Source organism: Salvelinus alpinus, chromosome 18, assembly GCF_045679555.1.
Source record: "Salvelinus alpinus chromosome 18, SLU_Salpinus.1, whole genome shotgun sequence".
Taxonomy (NCBI): domain Eukaryota; kingdom Metazoa; phylum Chordata; class Actinopteri; order Salmoniformes; family Salmonidae; genus Salvelinus; species Salvelinus alpinus.
In genome coordinates, this window is record NC_092103.1 from 48,671,554 (window position 1) to 48,695,177 (window position 23,624).

A 23,624-nucleotide genomic window follows, 5' to 3' on the forward strand; every position below is an offset into this window, starting at 1 on the left:
ACCAGGTGAGGGGAGTTCCTTACTGAGCCCTAGACAACCAGGTGAGGGGAGTTCCTTACTGAGGCCTAGACAACCAGGTGAGGGGAGTTCCTTACTGAGACCTAGACAACCAGGTGAGGGGAGTTCCTTACTGAGACCTAGACAACCAGGTGAGGGGAGTCCCTTACTGAGACCTAGACAACCAGGTGAGGGGAGTTCCTTACTGAGCCCTAGACAACCAGGTGAGGGGAGTTCCTTACTGAGACCTAGACAACCAGATGAGGGGAGTTCCTTACTGAGACCTAGACAACCAGGTGAGGAGAGTTCCTTACTGAGACCTAGACAACCAGGTGAGGGGAGTTCCTTATTGAGACCTAGACAACCAGGTGAGGGGAGTTCCTTACTGAGACCTAGACAACCAGGTGAGGTGAGTTCCTTACTGTGACCTAGACAACCAGGTGAGGGGAGTTCCTTACTGAGACCTGAACAACCAGGTGAGGGGAGTTCCTTACTGAGACCTGGACAACCAGGTGAGGGGAGTTCCTTACTGAGACCTAGACACCCAGGTGAGGGGAGTTCCTTACTGAGACCTAGACAACCAGGTGAGGGGAGTTCCTTACTGAGCCCTAGACAACCAGGTGAGGGGAGTCCCTTACTGAGACCTAGACAACCAGGTGAGGGGAGTTCCTTACTGAGCCCTAGACAACCAGGTGAGGGGAGTTCCTTACTGAGGCCTAGACAACCAGGTGAGGGGAGTTCCTTACTGAGACCTAGACAACCAGGTGAGGGGAGTTCCTTACTGAGACCTAGACAACCAGGTGAGGGGAGTTCCTTACTGAGACCTAGACAACCAGGTGAGGGGAGTTCCTTACTGAGACCTAGACAACCAGGTGAAGGAAGTTCCTTACTGAGACCTAGACAACCAGGTGAGGGGAGTTCCTTACTGAGACCTAGACAACCAGGTGAGGGGAGTTCCTTACTGAGCCCTAGACAACCAGGTGAGGGGAGTCCCTTACTGAGACCTAGACAACCAGGTGAGGGGAGTTCCTTACTGAGCCCTAGACAACCAGGTGAGGGGAGTCCCTTACTGAGACCTAGACAACCAGGTGAGGGGAGTTCCTTACTGAGCCCTAGACAACCAGGTGAGGGGAGTCCCTTACTGAGACCTAGACAACCAGGTGAGGGGAGTTCCTTACTGAGGCCTAGACAACCAGGTGAGGGGAGTTCCTTACTGTAACCTAGACAACCAGGTGAGGGGAGTTCCAAACTGAGACCTAGACAACCAGGTGAGGGGAGTTCCTTACTGAGACCTAGACAACCAGGTGAGGGGAGTTCCTTACTGAGACCTAGACAACCAGGTGAGGGGAGTTCCTTACTGAGACCTAGACAACCAGGTGAGGGGAGTTCCTTACTGAGACCTAGACAACCAGGTGAAGGAAGTTCCTTACTGAGACCTAGACAACCAGGTGAGGGGAGTTCCTTACTGAGACCTAGACAACCAGGTCAGGGGAGTTCCTTACTGAGACCTAGACAACCAGGTGAGGGGAGTTCCTTACTGAGACCTAGACAACCAGGTGAGGGGAGATCCTTACTGAGACCTAGACAACCAGGTGAGGGGAGTTCCTTACTGAGACCTAGACAACCAGGTGAGGGGAGTTCCTTACTGAGACCTAGACAACCAGGTGAGGGGAGTTCCTTACTGAGACCTAGACAACCAGGTGAGGGGAGTCCCTTACTGAGACCTAGACAACCAGGTGAGGGGAGTTCCTTACTGAGCCCTAGACAACCAGGTGAGGGGAGTTCCTTACTGAGACCTAGACAACCAGATGAGGGGAGTTCCTTACTGAGGCCTAGACAACCAGGTGAGGGGAGTTCCTTACTGTAACCTAGACAACCAGGTGAGGGGAGTTCCAAACTGAGACCTAGACAACCAGGTGAGGGGAGTTTCTTACTGAGACATAGACAACCAGGTGAGGAGAGTTCCTTACTGAGACCTAGACAACCAGGTGAGGGGAGTTCTTCATTGAGACCTAGACAACCAGGTGAGGGGAGTTCCTTACTGAGACCTAGACAACCAGGTGAGGGGAGTTCCTTACTGAGACCTAGACAACCAGGTGAGGGGAGTTCCTTACTGAGACCTAGACAACCAGGTGAGGGGAGTTCCTTACTGAGACCTAGACAACCAGGTGAGGGGAGTCCCTTACTGAGACCTAGACAACCAGGTGAGGGGAGTTCCTTACTGAGCCCTAGACAACCAGGTGAGGGGAGTTCCTTACTGAGACCTAGACAACCAGATGAGGGGAGTTCCTTACTGAGGCCTAGACAACCAGGTGAGGGGAGTTCCTTACTGTAACCTAGACAACCAGGTGAGGGGAGTTCCAAACTGAGACCTAGACAACCAGGTGAGGGGAGTTTCTTACTGAGACATAGACAACCAGGTGAGGAGAGTTCCTTACTGAGACCTAGACAACCAGGTGAGGGGAGTTCTTCATTGAGACCTAGACAACCAGGTGAGGGGAGTTCCTTACTGAGACCTAGACAACCAGGTGAGGGGAGTTCCTTACTGAGACCTAGACAACCAGGTGAGGGGAGTTCCTTACTGAGACCTAGACAACCAGGTGAGGGGAGTTCCTTACTGAGACCTAGACAACCAGGTGAGGGGAGTTCCTTACTGAGACCTAGACAACCAGGTGAGGGGAGTTCCTTACTGAGACCTAGACAACCAGGTGAGGGGAGTTCCTTACTGAGCCCTAGACAACCAGGTGAGGGGAGTCCGTTACTGAGACCTAGACAACCAGGTGATGGGAGTTCCTTACTGAGACCTAGACAACCAGGTGAGGGGAGTTCCTTACTGTAACCTAGACAACCAGGTGAGGGGAGTTCCTTACTGAGACCTAGACAACCAGGTGAGGGGAGTTCCTTACTGAGACCTAGACAACCAGGTGAGGGGAGTTCCTTACTGAGACCTAGACAACCAGGTGAGGGGAGTTCCTTACTGAGATCTAGACAAACAGGTGAGGGGAGTTCCTTACTGAGACCTAGACAACCAGGTGAGGGGAGTTCCTTACTGAGACCTAGACAACCAGGTGAGGGGAGTTCCTTACTGAGATCTAGACAACCAGGTGAGGGGAGTTCCTTACTGAGCCCTAGACAACCAGGTGAGGGGAGTTCCTTACTGAGACCTAGACAACCAGGTGAGGGGAGTTCCTTACTGAGATCTAGACAAACAGTTGAGGGGAGTTCCTTACTGAGACCTAGACAACCAGGTGAGGGGAGTTCCTTACTGAGATCTAGACAAACAGGTGAGGGGAGTTCCTTACTGAGACCTAGACAACCAGGTGAGGGGAGTTCCTTACTGAGATCTAGACAACCAGGTGAGGGGAGTTCCTTACTGAGATCTAGACAAACAGGTGAGGGGAGTTCCTTACTGAGACCTAGACAACCAGGTGAGGGGAGTTCCTTACTGAGATCTAGACAAACAGGTGAGGGGAGTTCCTTACTGAGACCTAGACAACCAGGTGAGGGGAGTTCCTTACTGAGACCTAGACAACCAGGTGAGGGGAGTTCCTTACTGAGATCTAGACAAACAGGTGAGGTGAGTTCCTTACTGAGATCTAGACAAACAGGTGAGGGGAGTTCCTTACTGAGATCTAGACAACCAGGTGAGGTGAGTTCCTTACTGAGACCTAGACAACCAGGTGAGGGGGAGTTCCTTACTAATTAGTGACCTTAGTTCATCAGTCAAGTATGAGGGTGGGGTGAAAACCCGCAGACACTCGGCCCTCCGTGGAAAAGGTTTGACACGTGTTCCTTAGAGTATTTGGGGACAGGAATGATGGTAGTCAGCTTGAAACATTTGGGGATTACAGACTGGGACGGGGAGGTTGAAAATGTCTGTGAAGACGCCTGCCAGCTGGTATGTGTCAAACTCCTCTACCTCACCCTGACCACTACAGTCTGGTCAAACTCCTCTACCTCACCCTGACTACTACAGTCTGGTCAAACTCCTCTACCTCACCCTGACTACTACAGTCTGGTCAAACTCCTCTACCTCACCCTAAATTAGTTTACATGTATAAGAGATTCTGTCCTCAACCACAGGTCAAACAGGACATGGCTGATGCCAGGCTAAACTACAGGACATGGCCGATGCCAGGCTAAACTACAGGACATGGCTGATGCCAGGCTAAACTACAGGACATGGCTGAACCCAGGCTAAACTACAGGACATGGCCGATGCCAGGCTAAACTACAGGACATGGCCGATGCCAGGCTAAAAGACAGGACATGGCTGATGCCAGGCTAAACTACAGGACATGGCCGATGCCAGGCTAAACTACAGGACATGGCTGATGCCAGGCTAAACTACAGGACATGGCTGATGCCATGGCTAAACTACAGGACATGACTGATGCCAGGCTAAACTACAGGACATGGCTGATGCCAGGCTAAACTACAGAACATGGCTGATGCCAGGCTAAACTACAGGCTGTGTCCTTCAAATCTCCCCAAGACCAACCAGCTAATTCCTTCCCTGACCACGCCCTCCAGTGAGGAGCTACTTCCTTCCCTGACCACGCCCTCCAGTGAGGAGCTACTTCCTTCCCTGACCACGCCCTCCAGTGAGGAGCTACTTCCTTCCCTGACCACGCCCTCCAGTGAGGAGCCACTTCCTTCCCTGACCACGCCCTCCAGTGAGGAGCTACTTCCTTCCCTGACCACGCCCTCCAGTGAGGAGCTACTTCCTTCCCTGACCACGCCCTCCAGTGAGGAGATACTTCCTTCCCTGACCACGCCCTCCAGTGAGGAGCTACTTCCTTCCCTGACCACGCCCTCCAGTGAGGAGCTACTTCCTTCCCTGACCACGCCCTCCAGTGAGTAGCCACTTCCTTCCCTGACCACGCCCTCCAGTGAGGAGCTACTTCCTTCCCTGACCACACCCTCCAGTGAGGAGTTACTTCCTTCCCTGACCACGCCCTCCAGTGAGGAGCTACTTCCTTCCCTGACCACGCCCTCCAGTGAGGAGCTACTTCCTTCCCTGACCACGCCCTCCAGTGAGGAGCTACTTCCTTCCCTGACCACGCCCTCCAGTGAGGAGCTAATTCCTTCCCTGACCACGCTCTCCAGTGAGGAGCTACTTCCTTCCCTGACCACGCCCTCCAGTGAGGAGCTACTTCCTTCCCTGACCACGCCCTCCAGTGAGGAGCTACTGCTGCCGCCACTTCACAATGTGTCTCTTTCTCCCCGAGCATAGGAAACGTTCTGTTGTGGTATGTCTATAATTCCAGTTTAGTAGTTTATGAATGACTGACTGGATTTAAACCAACATGCATGAACCTCTCTACCACTCTGCTCTAATTACAAATCTGCTCTAATCCTGTTACTTTACACATCCCAAATGGAACCCTATTCCCTATATAGTGCACTACTTTAGATCAGATCCCTAGTCCCTATATAGTGCACTACTTTAGATCAGATCCCTAGTCCCTATATAGTGCACTACTTTAGACCAGAGCCCTATGGAACCCTATTCCCTATATAGTGCACTACTTTTGACCAGAGCCCAGTGCACTACATAGGGAATAGGGCTCTATTTGGAACGTAGTTATAGTGTTTTATTCACCTAACAGGTAGTCTGTTTTGAATTAGTCTGCTCCTATTCTCAGGTTTCCTCTCTTAACATCTTAACTTCCTTAAAGAACTCCGTTTACAACTGTAAACTGTCAACTGTCATTGAATACGCCAGAACGTCTTCCCCCCCCCCCCCCCCCGAGACATTTCTTCTGTCCGCTCCATCTTTTTTTTTTGTTGTCAAGCGATTTCAGTCTGCATTTCTCTGCAGAGCCTCTTTGAGTTTAATAGAAAAACAGAAGAAAGCGCCTGACAGATTATGTGTACAGCCTGTGAAGCTTTTCGCCATAAAGTTGAGTGTTTCTTTGATAGGATCTTTAACATGGTGGACAGAGAAGAAACAGCTGGAAGTCTAACATGGTGGACAGAGAAGAAACAGCTGGAAGTCTAACATGGTGGACAGAGGAGAAACAGCTGGAAGTCTAACATGGTGGACAGAGGAGAAACAGCTGGAAGTCTAACATGGTGGACAGAGGAGAAACAGCTGGAAGTCTAACATGGTGGACAGAGGAGAAACAGCTGGAAGTCTAACATGGTGGACAGAGGAGAAACAGCTGGAAGTCTAACATGGTGGACAGAGGAGAAACAGCTGGAAGTCTAACATGGTGGACAGAGAAGAAACAGCTGGAAGTCTAACATGGTGGACAGAGGAGAAACAGCTGGAAGTCTAACATGGTGGACAGAGGAGAAACCGCTGGAAGTCTAACATGGTGGACAGAGGAGAAACAGCTGGATGTCTAACATGGTGGACAGAGGAGAAACAGCTGAAAGTCTAACATGGTGGACAGAGGAGAAACAGCTGGAAGTCTAACATGGTGGACAGAGGAGAAACAGCTGGAAGTCTAACATGGTGGACAGAGGAGAAACAGCTGGAAGTCTAACATGGTGGACAGAGAAGAAACAGCTGGAAGTCTAACATGGTGGACAGAGAAGACACAACTGAAGGTCTTCATTTGTTCTTGGCTTCCCGGGGCCAAGAGACCATTCAGCTGGCTGGTTGGCTGCTGGGATCATCGGGTACGTCCCAAAATGACATCCTATTCCCTACATACAGTAGGGCCCCTAAGTAGGGCCCCTAAGGCTCTGGTCAAAAGTAGTGCACTCTGTAGGGCATAGAGTGCCATTTTGGGACGTACCTATTGTGAGGATGCTCGTCGGGCAAGAAAACCTCCCCAAAACACTGGACTGGTGGACTCCAGCCACAGAGCCACAGGCAACAGACAAGAGTAGTGGCTAATTGATTTAATGTTTATTAATTTAGTAGTCAATAGTCATCAGATAAGGATCTGATGGGCAGGCGTACATATTCCTTATGTAGTTCATCTGGCTAGCTTTGTCCTTGTCATCAACAGACTTTTTTCATGTTGATTTAACCAACTTCCTCAGTAAATGTTTTACTTGTTGTAAATTGAATGAGAGGAGGATGGTTTACTATTCAGAAGAATAACAAAAAAAAGTCTGTAGGAAAAGTACCAAAAAATAATGATTTGCTTGAACACATTCCATTCTACTCCAACAAGTAACTTTTCCACGATAAAGGGACAATTATTGACTTTCATTGGCTACCATGCCTTGATTAGAGCCTACTAGGATCTGAGGTGTAGTGAGCTCACACACCATCACAGCTCTTATAGCAGAAACACTCTGAATGGAGAGAGAAGAGGAGTGAGAGAGAAGGGGAGTGAGAGAGAAGAGAAGTGAGAGGGAAGAGGAGTGAGAGAGAAGAGGGGTGAGAGAGAAGAGGAGTGAGAGAGAAGAGGGGTGAGAGAGAAGAGGGGTGAGAGAGAAGAGGGGTGAGAGAGAAGAGGGGTGAGAGAGAAGAGGAGTGAGAGAGAAGAGGGGTGAGAGAGAAGAGGAGTGAGAGAGAAGAGGAGTGAGAGAGAATAGGAGAGAGAGAAGAGGAGTGAGAGAGAAGAGGAGTGAGAGAGAAGAGGGGTGAGAGAGAAGAGGGGTGAGAGAGAAGAGGAGTGAGAGAGGAGAGGAGTGAGAGAGGAGAGGAGTGAGAGAGAAGAGGAGTGAGAGAAGATGAGTGAGAGAGAAGAGGAGTGAGAGAGAAGAGGGGTGAGAGAGAAGAGGGGTGAGAGAGAAGAGGGGTGTGAGAGAAGAGGAGTGAGAGAAAAGAAGTGAGAGAGAAGAGGAGTGAGAGAGAAGAGGAGTGAGAGAGAAGAGGAGTGAGAGAAAAGAGGAGTGAGAGAGAAGAGGAGTGAGAGAGAAGAGGAGTGAGAGAGAAGAGGGGTGAGAGAGAAGAGGGGTGTGAGAGAAGAGGAGTGAGAGAAAAGAGGAGTGAGAGAGAAGAGGAGTGAGAGAGAAGAGGAGTGAGAGAGAAGAGGAGTGAGAGAGAAGAGGAGTGAGAGAGAAGAGGGGTGAGAGAGAAGAGAAGTGAGAGAGAAGGGGAGTGAGAGAGAAGAGGGGTGAGAGAGAAGAGGGGTGAGAGAGAAGAGGAGTGAGAGAGAAGAGGGGTGAGAGAGAAGAGGGGTGAGAGAGAAGAGGAGTGAGAGAGAAGAGGAGTGAGAGAGAAGAGGGGTGAGAGAGGAGAGGAGTGAGAGAGAAGAGGGGTGAGAGAGAAGAGGAGTGAGAGAGAAGCGGAGTGAGAGAGAAGAGAAGTGAGAGAGAAGAGAAGTGAGAGAGAAGAGGAGTGAGAGAGAAGAGGAGTGAGAGAGAAGAGGAGTGAGAGAAAAGAGGAGTGAGAGAGAAGAGGAGTGAGAGAGAAGAGGAGTGAGAGAGAAGAGGAGTGAGAGAGAAGAGGGGTGAGAGAGAAGCGGAGTGAGAGAGAAGAGAAGTGAGAGAGAAGAGAAGTGAGAGAGAAGAGGAGTGAGAGAGAAGAGGAGTGAGAGAGAAGAGGAGTGAGAGAAAAGAGGAGTGAGAGAGAAGAGGAGTGAGAGAGAAGAGGAGTGAGAGAGAAGAGGAGTGAGAGAGAAGAGGGGTGAGAGAGAAGAGGGGTGAGAGAGTAGAGGGGTGAGAGAGAAGAGGGGTGAGAGAGAAGAGGAGTGAGAGAGAAGAGGGGTGAGAGAGAAGAGGGGTGAGAGAGAAGAGAAGTGAGAGAGGAGAGGAGTGAGAGAGAAGAGAAGTGAGAGAGAAGAGAAGTGAGAGAGAAGAGAAGTGAGAGAGAAGAGGAGTGAGAGAGAAGAGGAGTGAGAGAGAAGAGGGGTGAGAGGGAAGAGGAGTGAGAGAGAAGAGGAGTGAGAGGGAAGAGGGGTGAGAGGGAAGAGGAGTGAGAATGAGAAAGAGAGAAAGAAGGAAAGAGGGAGTTAATGGAAAGAGAAGTGGAGCGAGTGATTGGGAAAATGCACCCAACTAATCCACGGCATAACCAACAGAGAAGAGATCACAGGAAGAACTGTCATTCATTCAGCTCTCCTTCTCTCTCCCTCTCTCTCTCTCTCTCTCTCTCTCTCTCTCTCTCTCTCTCTCTCTCTCTCTCTCTCTCTCTCCTCTATTTTCTGTATGAGTGATCGGCACTCCTCCCTCCGCAACCATAATGTAATGGGGCTAAAAAGGGCTGTGAGGCGAGGGCTGAGAAAAGTCCCTGAAGATGAAGTCTGGACAGAGCAGATGGGTTTTGTTGAGGACTTGGGAGGCTGGCGGGGTGGCGATAGGCTAATTTGAGCAGCATAAAGCCGGGACCCTTTTCATATGCAGAGTGCAGCTTTGATCAAGAGCTGATGAAAGTGTGGGGAGTGGAGAGGTTGACGAGGGGAGGGGGGGGAGAGGGGGGGCCCTTTGTAGCAGACAAGAAGGCATCTGCTGAACTCTGCCCTCTTCTCCTATACCATCCCCCGACTACAATGACCGCCGGAGGAAGAAAAGTGTCATCTGAACACTGTCGAAAACAACACATGAAAAAGGTCCCGGTGTAGGGGTGTGCATATAAATATATATTCATGTGCCGCCCCCCTTATCCATGCGTACCCCTGCACACATCACGTAGCTGTGGACTCGCACGCTACGCCTGGCTGCTTGAATTACTTTCGCTGTTGAGAAATAAATAGACGTGTTATTTTTTTTATTTTTTTTTATTTTTGTGAGAGGAGAGCCATTGTGAGGGATCAATGGTGGGTTGATGAAGAGCTCTGTGGTTTCAAGTCCCAGTGTGTTGTGATGATCAGGATGTTTAAGAGGCCTGGACAGGGCCGGCAGGGAAGCATAGGGCCGGCAGGGAAACACAGGGCCGGCAGGGAAACACAGGGCCGGCAGGGAAACACAGGACCGGCAGGGAAACACAGGACCGGCAGGGAAACACAGGGCCGGCAGGGAAACACAGGGCCGGCAGGGAAGCACAGGGCCGGCAGGGAAACGCAGGGCCGGCAGGGAAGCACAGGGCCGGCAGGGAAACGCAGGGCCGGCAGGGAAACACAGGGCCGGCAGGGAAACACAGGGCCGGCAGGGAAACACAGGGCCGGCAGGGAAGCACAGGGCCGGCAGGGAAGCACAGGGCCGGCAGGGAAACGCAGGGCCAGCAGGGAAACACAGGACCGGCAGGGAAACACAGGGCCGGCAGGGAAACACAGGACCAGCAGGGAAGCACAGGGCCGGCAGGGAAACGCAGGGCCGGCAGGGAAACGCAGGGCCGGCAGGGAAACACAGGACCGGCAGGGAAACACAGGGCCGGCAGGGAAACACAGGGCCGGCAGGGAAACACAGGGCCGGCAGGGAAGCACAGGGCCGGCAGGGAAACACAGGGCCGGCAGGGAAACACAGCAGGGAAACACAGCAGGGAAACGCAGGACCAGCAGGGAAGCACAGGGCCGGCAGGGAAGCACAGGGCCGGCAGGGAAACGCAGGGCCAGCAGGGAAACACAGGGCCGGCAGGGAAGCACAGGGCCGGCAGGGAAACGCAGGGCCGGCAGGGAAACACAGGGCCGGCAGGGAAACACAGGGCCGGCAGGGAAGCACAGGGCCGGCAGGGAAGCACAGGGCCGGCAGGGAAACGCAGGGCCAAAAGGGAAACACAGGGCCGGCAGGGAAGCACAGGGCCGGCAGGGAAACGCAGGGCCAGCAGGGAAACACAGGGCCGGCAGGGAAGCACAGGGCCGGCAGGGAAACGCAGGGCCAGCAGGGAAGCACAGGGCCGGCAGGGAAACACAGGGCCGGCAGGGAAACACAGCAGGGAAACACAGCAGGGAAACGCAGGACCAGCAGGGAAGCACAGGGCCGGCAGGGAAACACAGGACCAGCAGGGAAACACAGGACCAGCAGGGAAACACAGGGCCGGCAGGGAAACACAGGGCCGGCAGGGAAACACAGGGCCGGCATTGAAGCACAGGGCCGGCAGGGAAACACAGGGCCGGCAGGGAAACACAGCAGGGAAACACAGCAGGGAAACGCAGGACCAGCAGGGAAGCACAGGGCCGGCAGGGAAACGCAGGGCCAGCAGGGAAACACAGGGCCGGCAGGGAAGCACAGGGCCGGCAGGGAAACGCAGGGCCAGCAGGGAAACACAGGGCCGGCAGGGAAGCACAGGGCCGGCAGGGAAACGCAGGGCCGGCAGGGAAACACAGGGCCGGCAGGGAAGCACAGGGCCGGCAGGGAAACGCAGCAGGGAAACACAGCAGGGAAACACAGCAGGGAAACGCAGGACCAGCAGGGAAGCACAGGGCCGGCAGGGAAACGCAGGGCCAGCAGGGAAACACAGGGCCGGCAGGGAAGCACATGGCCGGCAGGGAAACGCAGGGCCGGCAGGGAAACACAGGGCCGGCAGGGAAACACAGGGCCGGCAGGGAAACACAGGGCCGGCAGGGAAGCACAGGGCCGGCAGGGAAGCACAGGGCCGGCAGGGAAACGAAGGGCCAGCAGGGAAACACAGGGCCAGCAGGGAAGCACAGGGCCGGCAGGGAAACGCAGGGCCGGCAGGGAAACACAGGGCCGGCAGGGAAGCACAGGGCCGGCAGGGAAACACAGCAGGGAAACGCAGGACCAGCAGGGAAGCACAGGGCCGGCAGGGAAGCACAGGGAAGCACAGGGCTGGCAGGGAAACACAGGGCCGGCAGGGAAACACAGGGCCGGCAGGGAAGCACAGGGCCGGCAGGGAAACACAGGGCCGGCAGGGAAACACAGGGCCGGCAGGGAAGCACAGGGCCAGCAGGGAAACACAGGAAGACTCCATGGTGACACAATAGTAGAAGAAGCTGTTCCAACAGAACTCACAGAAAAACAAGTAGAGTTTTGTAGGAATCAACATCCCATTCTTTGATTACGTCGTGGATTCCCAAACATCCAGGTCTTGTATGTTTCATTCAAAGACAATACGTCTATGATGAAACGTCTTTCAGTTCACGTTCACTGGATAGTTACTGACATCGACGGTTAGTAGGGATGTGCGTCTTTCCCTTTCAAGACAATTCTATAAGTATCTAGATACATGGCCACCGATACGATACAGGAACCATACGTATTAGTTTGAAACGAGCTGGATCTGTCTGTGCTGACTTCTATGTGCACACGCGTGTGTGTGTAAATCATGTATGGCTACGGTGTATGTACCTGATCTGAGCCATAAAGGAGACTTGGTATCTACCACCCCACTACCACTATCAGATTAGAGCCATAATGGAGACTAGGTATCTACCACCCCACTACCTCTATCAGATTAGAGCCATAATGGAGACTAGGTATCTACCACCCCACTACCACTATCAGATTAGAGCCATAATGGAGACTAGGTATCTACCACCCCACTACCTCTATCAGATTAGAGCCATAATGGAGACTAGGTATCTACCACCCCACTACCTCTATCAGATTAGAGCCATAAAGGAGACTTGGTATCTACCACCCCACTACCACTATCAGATTAGAGCCATAAAGGAGACTAGACATCTACCACCCCACTACCACTATCAGATTAGAGCCATAAAGGAGACTAGACATCTACCACCCCACTACCACTATCAGATTAGAGCCATAAAGGAGACCAGACATCTACCCCCCCACTACCGCTATCAGATTAGAGCCACAAAGGAGACTAGACATCTACCACCCCACTACCACTATCAGATTAGAGCCATAAAGGAGACCAGACATCTACCCCCCCCACTACCGCTATCAGATTAGAGCCACAAAGGAGACTAGACATCTACCACCCCACTACCACTATCAGATTAGAGCCATAAAGGAGACTAGACATCTACCACCCCACTACCACTATCAGATTAGAGACATAAAGGAGACTAGATATCTACCACCCACTACCACTATCAGATTAGAGCCACAAAGGAGACTAGACATCTACCACCCCACTACCACTATCAGATTAGAGCCATAAAGGAGACTAGACATCTACCACCCCACTACCACTATCAGATTAGAGCCATAAAGGAGACTAGACATCTACCCCCCCACTACCGCTATCAGATTAGAGCCACAAAGGAGACTAGACATCTACCACCCACTACCACTATCAGATTAGAGCCACAAAGGAGACTAGACATCTACCACCCCACTACCACTATCAGATTAGAGCCATAAAGGAGACTAGACATCTACCACCCCACTACCACTATCAGATTGTGTGTGTGTGGGGGGGGGGTGTTGCCTGTGATTTGTCCCCCTTTGGTTCTGAAATCACCAAAACCCTCTAATTAATTTGTTATTTTTACAGATAAAGATTTTGAGCTAGTAATGTATACATTTTTATTGTTTACAGCCAATTAATATATAAGCACAATTTTGGATTTCACCCCCATCTCAATATCGAGTGGTTTTGACCGCTTGGAAGTTCTTACGGAGTGATATTCTCTTCTACTCTGGCGTCAGCAATGCAGTGATTGGTCAAAAGTGATTGCTGTCGTCTTTATAAATTATCATCTTTACCATATATATCTAAAAATAACCACATACCCTGATTTTTTTAAAGCAAAACTACCAAAACTATTGGTGATGGTGAACCTGAATAATCAAAATCTGTTATCAAGACCTCAGCTGTTCATCAAGACCTCAGCTGTTCATCAAGACCTCAGCTGTTCATCAAGACCTCAGCTGTTCATCAAGACCTCAGCTGTTCATCAAGACCTCAGCTGTTCATCAAGACATCAGCTGTTCATCAAGACCTCAGCTGTTCATCAAGACATCAGCTGTTCATCAAGACCTCAGCTGTTCATCAAGACCTCAGCTGTTCATCAAGACCTCAGCTGTTCATCAAGACCTCAGCTGTTTATCAAGACCTCAGCTGTTCATCAAGACCTCAGCTGTTCATCAAGACCTCAGCTGTTTATCAAGACCTCAGCTGTTCACCAAGACCTCAGCTGTTCATCAAGACCTCAGCTGTTCATCAAGACCTCAGCTGTTCATCAAGACCTCAGCTGTTTATCAAGACCTCAGCTGTTCATCAAGACCTCAGCTGTTCATCAAGACCTCAGCTGTTCATCAAGACCTCAGCTGTTCATCAAGACCTCAGCTGTTTATCAAGACCTCAGCTGTTCATCAAGACCTCAGCTGTTTATCAAGACCTCAGCTGTTCATCAAGACCTCAGCTGTTCATCAAGACCTCAGCTGTTCATCAAGACCTCAGCTGTTTATCAAGACCTCAGCTGTTCATCAAGACCTCAGCTGTTCATCAAGACCTCAGCTGTTCATCAAGACCTCAGCTGTTCATCAAGACCTCAGCTGTTCATCAAGACCTCAGCTGTTTATCAAGACCTCAGCTGTTCATCAAGACCTCAGCTGTTTATCAAGACCTCAGCTGTTCATCAAGACCTCAGCTGTTCATCAAGACCTCAGCTGTTTATCAAGACCTCAGCTGTTTATCAAGACCTCAGCTGTTCATCAAGACATCAGCTGTTCATCAAGACCTCAGCTGTTCATCAAGACCTGAATATAATCCGGTGTGGTAGAACTGGGCTTGAACAAAAAATGCGGCATAAACCTATAGCTTGTCAAGAGCAATCGCTGCCGTCCTTGAGTTGTATTTACAAAGTTGACTATATCTGAGGAATGTACATTTGGTTGTAAATGTTATATTTAGTTATAACTAACATTTTGTTTACAGGTAATGAATGTACTACTAGATTTACATTTACATTTAAGTCATTTAGCAGACGCTCTTATCCAGAGCGACTTACAATCTTTCTACAGTAAACTATAAGGTTCATTTTCATGTTGATTATTTCTATATTTTCCAGGAGCTTGCTCGATTGTCTTACACGAGATCAGTTTGCTAAAATAAAGGCTGTTTGAGAAGGTTTGAATCCTTAGCAACCTGCCTACACATAGTCTGAAGTACAATAGACCAACATAGTTACAGTAGTAGGTCAAAGCTGTGTGCTGTAAAACCTTGGTAGAGCATGGGTGGAGTAGGCATTGTGGTGCTGTAAAACCTTGGTAGAGCATGGGTGGAGTAGGCATTGTGGTGCTGTAAAACCTTGGTAGAGCATGGGTGGAGTAGACATTGTGGTGGTGTAAAACCTTGGTAGAGCATGGGTGGAGTAGGCATTGTGGTGCTGTAAAACCTTGGTAGAGCATGGGTGGAGTAGGCATTGTGGTGCTGTAAAACCTTGGTAGAGCATGGGTGGAGTAGACATTGTGGTGCTCATGTGAATTTCCTTTATTTTTCGGCTTCAGACCAATGCCTAGTCTCACTTAAAACGTGTTTTGGGATTTTTAATATACATAGTGATAGGTAGGGTGGTATTACTAAATACAATAAGGATAGGTAGAGTGGTATTGTTAAATACAAAATGATTCCTTACCTCCTATTTATTATGTATTTAGTAAATATTTGTGTCTTCTGTTCCCTCTCTGGTCATATAGAAAGTGAATATCCAGGTATTGATCGTGTAGTAAATGTCTCCTGTTCCCTCTCTGGTCGTATAGAAAGTGAATATCCAGGTATTGATCGTGTAGTAAATGTCTCCTGTTCCCTCTCTGGTCATATAGAAAGTGAATATCCAGGTATTGATCGTGTAGTAAATGTCTCCTGTTCCCTCTCTGGTCATATAGAAAGTGAATATCCAGGTATTGATCGTGTAGTAAATGTCTCCTGTTCCCTCTCTGGTCATATAGAAAGTGAATATCCAGGTATTGATCGTGTAGTAAAAGTGGATATTTCCCTCTCTGGTCATATAGAAAGTGAATATCCAGGTATTGATCGTGTAGTAAATGTCTCCTGTTCCCTCTCTGGTCATATAGAAAGTGAATATCCAGGTATTGATCGTGTAGTAAATGTCTCCTGTTCCCTCTCTGGTCGTATAGAAAGTGAATATCCAGGTATTGATCGTGTAGTAAATGTCTCCTGTTCCCTCTCTGGTCGTATAGAAAGTGAATATCCAGGTATTGATCGTGTAGTAAATGTCTCCTGTTCCCTCTCTGGTCGTATAGAAAGTGAATATCCAGGTATTGATCGTGTAGTAAAAGTGGATATTTCCCCAGGTGATCTTTGCCCTGAACCAGACTCTTGTACAGCAGGAGAGTGTGAGAGCAGGCATTCTGCAGGGCTCCTATACCACTGAGGACCTCATCAAGCACTACAACTGTGGAGACCTCAACTCCATCATCTTCAACCACGACACCTCACAGGTCAGTAATAACCACCCTGACCACTGACCCCAACCTCTGACCCCTAACACTGTGGAGACCTCAACTCCATCATCTTCAACCACGACACCTCACAGGTCAGTTACAACCACCCTGACCCCTAACCCTGACCCCTAACACTAACGACCCCTAACACTGACCCTGACCTCTGACCCCTAACACTAACGACCCCTAACACTACAACCACGACACCTCTCAGGTCAGTTATAACCACCCTGACCCCTAACACTGTGGAGACCTCAACCAACCTCTGACCCCTAACACTAACGACCTCTAACACTACAACCACCACACCCCGTTACTCCTAACCCCTAACACTAACGACCCCTAACACTAACGACCCCTAACACTAACGACCCCTAACACTAACGACCGCTAACACTAACGACCCCTAAACACTAACGACCCCTAACACTAACGACCCCTAACACTAACGACCCCTAACACTAACGACCCCTAAAAACTAACGACCCATAACACTAACGACCCCTAACACTAACGACCCCTAACACTAACGACCCCTAACACTAACGACCCCTAACACTAACGACCCCTAAACACTAACGACCCCTAACACTAACGACCCCTAAACACTAACGACCCCTAACACTAACGACCCCTAAACACTAACGACCCCTAACACTAACGACCCCTAACACTAACGACCCCTAACACTACAACCACCACACCCCGTTACTCCTAACCCCTAACACTAACGACCCCTAACACTAACGACCCCTAACACTAACGACCCCTAACACTAACGACCCCTAACACTAACGACCGCTAACACTAACGACCCCTAAACACTAACGACCCCTAAACACTAATGACCCCTAACACTAACGACCCCTAAAACTAACGACCCCTAACACTAATGACCCCTAACACTAACGACCCCTAAAACTAACGACCCCTAACACGAATGACCCCTAAAACCAACGACCCCTAACACTAATGACCCCTAACACTAACGACCCCTAAACACTAACGACCCCTAACACTAACGACCCCTAACACTAACGACCCCTAAAACTAACGACCCCTAACACTAACGACCCCTAACACTAACGACCCCTAACACTAATGACCCCTAACACTAATGACCCCTAACAATAACGACCCCTAACACTAACGACCCCTAAAACTAATGACCCCTAAACACTAACGACCCCTAAAACTAACGACCCCTAAACACTAACGACCCTAACACTAACGACCCCTAACACTAACGACCCCTAAAACTAACGACCCCTAACACTAACGACCCCTAAACACTAACGACCCCTAACACTAACGACCCCTAACACTAACGACCCCTAACACTAACGACCCCTAACACTAACGACCCCTAACACTAACGACCCCTAAAACTAACGACCCCTAACACTAACGACCCCTAAACACTAACGACCCCTAACACTAACGACCCCTAACACTAACGACCCCTAACACGAATGACCCCTAACACTAACGACCCCTAAAACTAATGACCCCTAAACACTAACGACGCCTAACACTAACGACCCCTAACACTAACGACCCCTAACACTAACGACCCCTAACACTAACGACCCCTAACACTAACGACCCCTAACACTAATGACCCCTAACACTAACGACCCCTAACACTAACGACGCCTAACACTAACGACGCCTAACACTAACGACCCCTAACACTAACGACCCCTAACACTAACGACCACTAACACTAACGACCCCTAAACACTAACGACCCCTAAACACTAACGACCCCTAAACACTAACGACCCCTAGAAAACTAATGACCCCTAAACACTAACGACCCCTAACACTAACGACCCCTAAAACTAACGACCCCTAACACTAACGACTTCTAAACACTAACGACCCCTAAACACTAACGACCCCTAAAACTAACGACCCCTAACACTAATGACCCCTACCACTAACGACCCCTAACACTAACGACCCCTAACACTAACGACCCCTAACACTAACGACCCCTAACACTAACGACCCCTAACACTAACGACCCCTAAAACCAACGACCCCTAACACTAACGACCCCTAACACTAACGACCCCTAAAACTAACGACCCCTAACACTAACGACCCCTAACACTAACGACCCCTAACACTAACGACCCCTAAACACCAACGACCTCTAACACTAACGACCCCTAACACTAACGACCCCTAACACTAACGACCCCTAAACACTAACGACCCCTAACACTAACGACCCCTAACACAAACGACCCCTAAACACTAACGACCCCTAAACACTAACGACCCCTAACACTAACGACCCCTAACACAAACGACCCCTAAACACTAACGACCCCTAAACACTAACGACCCCTAACACTAACGACCCCTAAACACTAACGACCCCTAACACTAACGACCCCTAACACTAACGACCCCTAACACCAACGACCCCTAAACACTAACGACCCTAAACACTAACGACCCTAAACACTAACGACCCTAAACACTAACGACCCCTAACACTAATGACCCCTAACACTAACGACCCCTAACACTAACGACCCCTAAACACTAACGACCCCTAAACACTAACGACCCCTAACACTAACGACCCCTAACACTAACGACCCCTAAACACTAACGACCCCTAAACACTAACGACCCCTAAACACTAACGACCCCTAACACTAACGACCCCTAAACACTAATGACCCCTAACACTAACGACCCCTAAACACTAACGACCCCTAAACACTAACGACCCCTAAACACTAACGACCCCTAACACTAACGACCCCTAAACACTAACGACCCCTAAACACTAACGACCCCTAAACACTAACGACCCCTAAACACTAACGACCCCTAAACACTAACGACCCCTAAACACTAACGACCCCTAAACACTAACGACCCCTAACACTAACGACCCCTAAACACTAACGACCCCTAACACTAACGACCCCTAACACTAATGACCCCTAAACACTAACGACCCCTAAACACTAACGACCCCTAAACACTAACGACCCCTAAACACTAACGACCCCTAAACACTAACGACCCCTAAACACTAACGACCCCTAAACACTAACGACCCCTAAACACTAATGACCCCTAAACACTAACGACCCCTAACACTAACGACCCCTAAACACTAACGACCCCTAAACACTAACGACCCCTAAACACTAACGACCCCTAAACACTAACGACCCCTAACACTAACGACCCCTAACACTAATGACCCCTAAACACTAACGACCCCTAAACACTAACGACCCCTAAACACTAACGACCCCTAAACACTAACGACCCCTAAACACTAACGACCCCTAACACTAACGACCCCTAAACACTAACGACCCCTAACACTAACGACCCCTAAACACTAATGACCCCTAAACACTAACGACCCCTAAACACTAACGACCCCTAAACACTAACGACCCCTAAACACTAACGACCCCTAAACACTAATGACCCCTAACACTAACGACCCCTAAACACTAACGACCCCTAAACACTAACGACCCCTAAACACTAACGACCCCTAAACACTAATGACCCCTAACACTAACGACCCCTAAACACTAACGACCCCTAAACACTAACGACCCCTAAACACTAATGACCCCTAACACTAACGACCCCTAAACACTAACGACCCCTAAACACTAACGACCCCTAAACACTAATGACCCCTAACACTAACGACCCCTAACACTAACGACCCCTAAACACTAACGACCCCTAAACACTAACGACCCCTAAACACTAACGACCCCTAACACTAATGACCCCACAAGCCCAAAGAAGAGACCCATTGGTATCACCTTATTTTTACAGGACTTTTTAAATTTCTGACCAATTTAGTTTAGACCTGATGGATAAATCTCTCACTGCTCACCCCCCCCCCCCTCTCTGCAGGTCCCCAACTTCAACAACGTGACCCTGCGCCCCAGTGAACAGATAACGGCCCAGGAGATAGACAGCTACTTCAGACAGGAACTGATCTACAAGAGGAACGACAGGATGGGGAACAGGGTCAAGGCTCTGATGGAAGAACACCCTGACAACAGCTTCTTCTTCGCCTTCGGAGCAGGTCAGTGAGGATGATGATGATGATGAGAATAAGGAAGAGGATGATTAATGATCACACCCTCTGATGCCAAGATAAGGAGAAAGGAATCCAAGATTCTTTGAGATCATAATTTTGTGGGTTGGTGTGTAAGCCTACAACAATGTCGTGGCTAGCCTTTGTCATGATTCAGCCTGCTTGACTATTGATTGATTCAGTATGGAGCTATGAAAAGTGAATCATCTTTAATACACTGCTTATGAGCTGACTGTTTCTACAGTCTGGTCTGTAATTACTGGAACCCTTGATAAAGATAAGCAAAAAAAATGACTGTATAAAATACATAACAAATACAGAGCTATGTTGTATGGAGAAAAAAAAGGGAAATTATATATTTTTTATACTAATGCAGTTGCTCAGAGATTTAAGTAATTAAAAAAATATATCGAAATAAGACTTGTTCAAAATGATTGTTTTCAGTACTCCAGTACCCTACCCTTCTAAAATGTTTTATGAGGTGGCACCCTATTCCCTATGGGCCCTGGTCAAATGGCACCCTATTCCCTATGGGCCCCTGGTCAAATGGCACCCTATTCCCTATGGGCCCTGGTCAAATGGCACCCTATTCTCTATGGGCCCTGGTCAAATGGCACCCTATTCCCTATGGGCCCTGGTCAAATGGCACCCTATTCCCTATGGGCCCCTGGTCAAATGGCACCCTATTCCCTATGGGCCCTGGTCAAATGGCACCCTATTCCCTATGGGCCCTGGTCAAATGGCACCCTATTCCCTATTGGGTCTGGTCAGAACTAGTGCACTATAAAGGGAATAGGGTACCATCTTGGTTCAGTCTGAGGTCAGGCATTAAATTAAACGTGTTGAAAATTAAATCTGATTAAAGCTACTTTAGAACAAACAGCTTAAATCGTTCTCTTTGTGAGCACGGCAGAATAGAGAGGGCTTTGCTAGACTGAAGGAGATAAAGATCCAACCCTACAGACCTGAGAAGACCATCGCTTATAAGCATCGCGGTCCCTCTTTTGACCTGCCGACCGGTCTCTCGGCTCAGCTGTGATCCGTATGCCAACGCTCTCAGATTCAGGTGTGATATTCCCAGAATCCACTTGTTGCCACATTGTCTGGTTCATTTAACTGAGACCTGGAAGCTGAGCAGGTTTATAATGGAGCTCTATAATGGACCAGAGGGCTGAGACCTAAGGGCTGAGACCTGAGGGCTGAGACCTGAGGGCTGAGACCTGAGGGATGAGACCTGAGGGCTGAGACCTGAGGGCTGAGACCTGAGGGATGAGAGTTGAGGGCTGAGAGCTGAGGGCTGAGACCTGAGAGCTGAGAGCTGAGGGCTGAGAGCTGAGGGCTGAGAGCTGAGGGCTGTGGCTACTCCTGCCAAGTCTCATTCTAGAGAGTTAGGCATCTCTCTCTCTCCCTCTCTCTCTCTGTTTTGCCAGTCTTGCCTTCCTCCCACTGTACACACTGTTCTTTTGGCATCTGTAATCATGTGTGTTACTGCTGCGTATTAAAACACTGTTTAACTTTAAACTGCTGCTTCCCAGAGGTGTGAAACTGATGCCTTGAAAGGATGACGTTACCTTTAAGTAATGATGACCAGCACCAACCAAAGTGTGTGTGTGTGTGTGAACAACTATATTTTGAGGATTTCTCTAAAATGACCCCTTTAGAGATATGCAGCCAGAGACATAGTCTATGTCCTGTGTGGCACCCTATTCCCTATCGGCCCTGGTCAACAGTAGTGCACTACTAGAGAATAGGCTACCACTTGGGACACAGACAGAGGGCTTGGCTTTGTTCTCTGCCAGAGTGAATCATGTGGAAGCTGGCGTGTGTTTATCTCAGTCAGTGGTGTGAGAAATATGCCCTGATGTCGTTTGGGTTTCAGAGCGTTGTATCTTGGAGCCCCATTTAGTAACGTCTGAAGGATGACAGTTGGAAACAGCCCATTTAGTAACGTCTGCAGGATGACAGTTGGAAACAGCCCATTTAGTAACGTCTGAAGGATGACAGTTGGAAACAGCCCATTTAGTAACGTCTGCAGGATGACAGTTGGAAACAGCCCATTTAGTAACGTCTGCAGGATGACAGTTGGAAACAGCCCATTTAGTAACGTCTGCAGGATGACAGTTGGAAACAGCCCATTTAGTAACGTCTGCAGGATGACAGTTGGAAACAGCCCATTTAGTAACGTCTGCAGGATGACAGTTGGAAACAGCCCATTTAGTAACGTCTGCAGGATAACAGTTGGAAACAGCCCATTTAGTAACGTCTGAAGGATGACAGTTGGAAACAGCCCATTTAGTAACGTCTGAAGGATGACAGTTGGAAACAGCCCATTTAGTATCGTCTGAAGGATGACAGTTGGAAACAGCCCATTTAGTATCGTCTGTAGGATGACAGTTGGAAACAGCCCATTTAGTAACGTCTGCAGGATAATAGTTGGAAACAGCCCATTTAGTATCGTCTGCAGGATAACAGTTGGAAACAGCCCATTTAGTATCGTCTGAAGGATGACAGTTGGAAACAGCCCATTTAGTATCGTCTGTAGGATGACAGTTGGAAACAGCCCATTTAGTATCGTCTGAAGGATGACAGTTGGAAACAGCCCATTTAGTAACGTCTGAAGGATGACAGTTGGAAACAGCCCATTTAGTAACGTCTGAAGGATGACAGTTGGACACAGCCCATTTAGTATCGTCTGAAGGATGACAGTTGGAAACAGCCCATTTAGTATCGTCTGAAGGATGACAGTTGGACACAGCCCATTTAGTATCGTCTGAAGGATGACAGTTGGAAACAGCCCATTTAGTAACGTCTGAAGGATGACAGTTGGAAACAGCCCATTTAGTATCGTCTGAAGGATGACAGTTGGAAACAGCCCATTTAGTATCGTCTGAAGGATGACAGTTGGAAACAGCCCATTTAGTAACGTCTGAAGGATGACAGTTGGAAACAGCCCATTTAGTAACGTCTGAAGGATGACAGTTGGAAACAGCCCATTTAGTATCGTCTGAAGGATGACAGTTGGAAACAGCCCATTTAGTATCGTCTGAAGGATAACAGTTGGAAACAGCCCATTTAGTATCGTCTGAAGGATGACAGTTGGACACAGCCCATTTAGTATCGTCTGAAGGATGACAGTTGGAAACAGCCCATTTAGTATCGTCTGAAGGATAACAGTTGGAAACAGCCCATTTAGTATCGTCTGCAGGATAACAGTTGGAAACAGCCCATTTAGTATCGTCTGAAGGATGACAGTTGGAAACAGCCCATTTAGTATCGTCTGCAGGATGACAGTTGGAAACAGCCCATTTAGTATCGTCTGAAGGATGACAGTTGGAAACAGCCCATTTAGTAACGTCTGTAGGATGACAGTTGGAAACAGCCCATTTAGTAACGTCTG

At 49.2% G+C, this 23,624-nt stretch overlaps 1 protein-coding gene across 1 annotated transcript in view; it reads left to right on the forward strand.

The window, feature by feature from the left end:
- The window catches only part of LOC139544426 (metalloprotease TIKI1-like), a 149,949-nt gene that overhangs the window by 70,928 nt on the left and 55,397 nt on the right, over window positions 1–23,624 (forward strand). Inside the window, exons 3-4 of the mRNA XM_071351498.1 lie at window positions 15,973–16,119; window positions 20,041–20,215. Of these exons, the coding sequence (XP_071207599.1) occupies window positions 15,973–16,119; window positions 20,041–20,215 (322 nt within the window). The remainder of the gene's footprint in view (window positions 1–15,972; window positions 16,120–20,040; window positions 20,216–23,624) is intronic.